General features: G+C 46.0%; 1 protein-coding gene across 1 annotated transcript in view; it reads right to left on the bottom strand.

The window, feature by feature from the left end:
- PTPRT (protein tyrosine phosphatase receptor type T) overlaps positions 1-563 on the bottom strand; it is a 429,759-nt gene extending 429,196 nt beyond the window's left edge. Inside the window, exon 1 of the mRNA XM_040436598.1 lies at positions 452-563. Coding sequence (XP_040292532.1) covers positions 452-524 — 73 coding nt within the window. The 5' untranslated portion in view covers positions 525-563. The remainder of the gene's footprint in view (positions 1-451) is intronic.
- Between the last annotated feature and the right edge of the window lie 4,033 nt (positions 564-4,596).

Here is a 4,596-nt window from a genome sequence, read left to right as displayed (position 1 = left end):
TTCAAATGATACAGTTGACATTTGCAATGGCAACTTTGTAATCTCAGGCGTCGCAAATCAATAACTGCCCGATCCCATCCTGATGACCTGCAGACAGGAGACCAGTGGACATTATCTCATAGACTCAGCACCTTCATCCCATCCTGATCATCACATGAAAACTCCTGTCCTGATCCTCTGCAGTTAGGGGGGATCATTCAACATTAGGCACAAACCCTAGAAGCTCCTAAGGACCTAAAAAAAAAAACAAGCTTGACCTGATCTCTTCTGCAGTCATCGATGGACCTTAGAAATCAAGTCTGCATTGTCTCATCTTGTCTTAAAAGAGTCATTCAAAAACAAAAAATTCTGAACCGTAACTACTGGGACTAGCAAAACTCATGTGGTCCTCCAATACTCTAGTGCCCACCACTGCGAAATGAACTGAGAAAGAGGAGTAAAGTTACATTACCTGCAGATACGTCTCCCTCTGCTGCACAAAATAACTGTAGGAGAACGGTGAGTAGACAGGTAGTCCCAAACATTGTAACCTGCGGAGAGAATCCACCAAGTGCCAGACCGGCGAGAGGATGAGGAGGTTAGCATCCTATAAGCATGTCGGCAAAGGTGAGAGGTTGGCAGGAGAGCTGGGCTGGCATAGGCAGCGGTTTACTAGGCAATATTGCTGCCGTTGCTCGGAGGCTCTGCTCGGAACTGAAGTGGCTTTAACTGATCGAGGAAGGATTGAGAGAGAGCGAGCGAGAGAACAGTTTAAAGATTTCCCTGGAGCCCTAATGCCTGCCTCCCTCTCATCCCTCCCCTCCCTGGTAGCAGTCGTCAGCTGCACTGATACACGCAGACTTCAAGGGTTAAACCATCAGCCAAAATATCGAACATGAAAATTTGATGTTACATATCCAGGCGGTTAAATGTAGCAGCAGGAGCAATTCTATGGAATAATAAAGATATAGGGAAGCTGGCGTGAAACAGAGGGGTTAGAAAGGAATAGGACTGGAATCAGGGAGAGAAGTTCTACGGATGTGTGATAGTGGAGGACGGCAGAGACTGGGGCAGGAGCCGAGGATGCGGCAGGAGGAGATTCAAGGCAAGACGATAGGTAGCAACAAGTGGGATTGTATGGCTGTGAGCATAGTGGAGGAAAGCTATGCAAGTTCCATTTGCACAGTTAACTAATTGTTTTAATTTTACATATTCGTTGAAAGGGAGTCACCGGGGCAGCATTAAAGCTCCACTATTGGTTACATTTGCATCCTCTTAGTAAAATAATTTACTCTCTCTTTCTCTGTCTTAGGGCTCATGCACACAACCGGATTTTTCATCTGTGTGTAGTGATGAGTGAATCGATTTGTACAAATCAAATTCATTGTAAAATCAGTCTCTTTGAACAGGGAGAGGCTGGCCCCGCTGCACAAGACACCTTGATTAACATCTCGCCTGATCGTGTAAATCTGACGTGTGCGCCGCTGTGCCACGGCGCGAGCTCAGGGGATCTACTCGTGCTACCTGAGCAGCGCAGATGCCAACAGTGCATGCGCTGCTCCATTCACGTATGCACCCAGACAAGAGCAGCGCATGCACAGTCAGTGCTCAGGTAGCAAAAGCAGATTCCTATCTCTTTCTGCCCTTGTCTTAGTGCTCATACACACGGCCGTATTTTTCATCTGTGTGTAGTGACGAGTGAATCAATTTGTACAAATCAAATTCCTTCAAAAATCTGTCTTTTTGAACAGGGAGAGGCTGGCCCCACTGCGCAAGAGATTCACCCTCCCCCGCTGCGGAAGTGACTCCCCTACCCCTTGATTCACATCTCGCCTGGCCGTATAAATCTCACATCTGCACTGTTGCTCAGCAGGCTCGGACTGGCCCTCTGGGGAGGCGGGGGATTCCTCAGTAGCCCCCCAGTCTCATGCGCCTGGAGATAAGATGGAGGAGTACTAATTTCTCTTGTTTCTCAGGAGAGATAATTATTGTAGTCACTAGGTGGCAGTATCGCACAGCCTCCTACTGGTGTAAATTGTAGTATCTTCTAAACTTCCGAGGCTGCTGGCAGTGAAGGAGGAGAGAACATGTCTGGCCATCCTCCTGCCCTCCCTGCTGTCAGAAAACTGGCTGCTGGAGAGAAGGACTCCTCTGCGGTGCTGGGCTGATTTCTCAGTTGTGTGACAGTAGTGAGCTGTAGGAGACTGTATTGGGGAAATAGGGGATTTGTTTATAGCAGACACAGATCTATGAATGTGTGCTGCTCTCTGCAGAGTTCAGAGTGGCATTGGGGGGACTCTGCCCTAGGTCCCCCCAATGCCTCTGCTTTAGGTGTACCACCATTAGTGCCACAGCTCCAGAAGGCCCCCAATACCCCCACTCTAAATGCACCCCTAATATTGCCTCTTCTCCAGTTACCCCTGCTCCAGGATCCACACTACTACCCTGCCTCAGGTGACCCTAATGCCTCTGTTTCAGTTATGAACCTCCGTTTGTGCCTTTTGCTCACGTTGCTCCTCTAGCACATTTGCTTGGGCTTTGTTAAAGGTTATGACCTGCAAAGGGAATTGGACTTATGACTGAAAAATTCTGCACAGTGCGTCACATTCTCAAGTATTGACACAAATTGTTTACATGGTGATAGTGATGATATTCCGTATTTACAGGCATCACTGCTGCCATGTAAAGAGATACTGGTGGTGGAGTGGTGGAGGATTTAAAGGGGTTGTCCAGGTTTTCAAGTTATCCTCTCCACATCATAGGGCATAACTATATGATTAGTGGTGTCCAATTCTGTGACACCCACTGATCCTAGGAATGGGTCCTGTTCCCCCTTTTTGATGGTGTGGCAGGCCATTTATTCTCTTTGGGACCACTGGAAATAGCCAGCGATGAACTCCACCATCTCCGGCGACCCATAAAGAATTGATGGAGAGGCAGGGCATATGCTCGACCTGCCACTCAATCAAGAAGGGGGATCAGTGGGGGCTCCATTGTTCAGACCCCCACGGATCACTTAGTTATCCCTGATCCTGTGGATAAAGGATAACTAGAAAAGTGGACAAAGGCCCTTTAACAGGAGAACATTTCTATTTTAGTTTGACACATATTTTGAGCCAGATTAAAAATTTATTTTATTTTTTATTTTTTTTACACCCAAAGAAAACCTTTAAGGATAGGGAATGTGAAAAGGTTCAACAGCTATAACACGACAGGGGATGTGTCTGATTGATGGAGGTCTGACTGCTGGGACCGCCATAATCAAGGGAACGTGGTCATGGTTTTGTATTAATTGTGATAAATACCTTTACTTGGGGGGTACCACCCGCTGATTCTGCCACCCTGCCTGATTTTTTTAAATATCGCTCCTGCGCCCCGCTGTTCCCCGCTGCATTTTTCGCACTCAGTATGCTAATACTGAGCATCGGTACAGGGAGGAGGAGACGCCAGGGTTCCTCAATGGGCGTCTCCTTCTTCCTGGCTGTATCGCGATCCAATCACAGCGGAGAGCGCCACAGCCAGGGATAAGGTGAACTTTTTTTTCTCCTTGGCTGTGACGCTCTCCGCTGTGATTGGATCGCAGCACAGCCAGGGAGAAGGAGACGCCCATTGAGAAACCCTGGCATCTCCTCCTCCCTGTACCGCTGCTCAGTATTAGCATACTGAGCGCGAAAACTACGAAGGATGGGGGCACAGCAGGGCGCAGGAGTGATATTTTTAAAAAATCTGGCAGGGTGGCAGGTATTTATCGCAATTAATACCAAACCATGAAAGGTCCTCTTTAAGACTCTTGTGTACATAGATTGGTGGTAATGTAATTGAATGTCTCAGGACCCCTTTTTTCATGATCAGTGGGTGTTCCAGCAGTCAGACCCCAGCAATCTGATATTTATCACCTATCCTGTAGATAGGCAATAGGTCATTATGGTAGGACAACCCTTTTAAATATACTGTTTATTATCTGCAATCTGAGGAGGTTACGATTTGGTAGATTTCATGCCAGACATTTATGCTTAAAGAGGTTAAAGGGTTGTCTCACTTCAGTAAATGGCATTTATCATGCAGTTAATACAAGGCACTTACTAATGTATTGTGATTGCCCATATTGCATCCTTTCCATCACATAATACATAGCACATATCCGTGGTTATTACCACTGTGTAATCCAGCAGTGGTAATAACCACGGATACGTGCTGTGTATAATGTGATGGAAAGGAGGCAATATGGACAATCATTAAACAGTCCTGATCAAAAGTTTAAGACCACTTGAAAAATGAGAAAAAATCATATTTAGCATGGCTGGATCTTAACAAGGTTCCAAGTAGAGCTTCAACATGCAACAAGAAGAAATGGGAGCGAGACAAACATTTTTTGGAGCATTCAATTTAATGAAAACAATGAATAAACTAAAACAGGCTGTTTTTCAGCTGATCAAAAGTTTAGGACCACACCCAAAAAAAAACTAAACCTCCCCCAAAACAGAAATCCAACTTCCAAACATGAACTCAGTAATAAGTAGCTCCGCCGTAATTGTTTATCACTTCAAATATTCGTTTCGGCATGCTTGATGCAAGCGTTTCCATGAGGTGAGTGGGAACATTTCTCCAAGTGGTGAA

Source organism: Bufo bufo, chromosome 6 (genome assembly GCF_905171765.1).
Source record: "Bufo bufo chromosome 6, aBufBuf1.1, whole genome shotgun sequence".
Classification (NCBI taxonomy): domain Eukaryota; kingdom Metazoa; phylum Chordata; class Amphibia; order Anura; family Bufonidae; genus Bufo; species Bufo bufo.
This window is presented reverse-complemented; position numbering and strand designations above follow the sequence as displayed.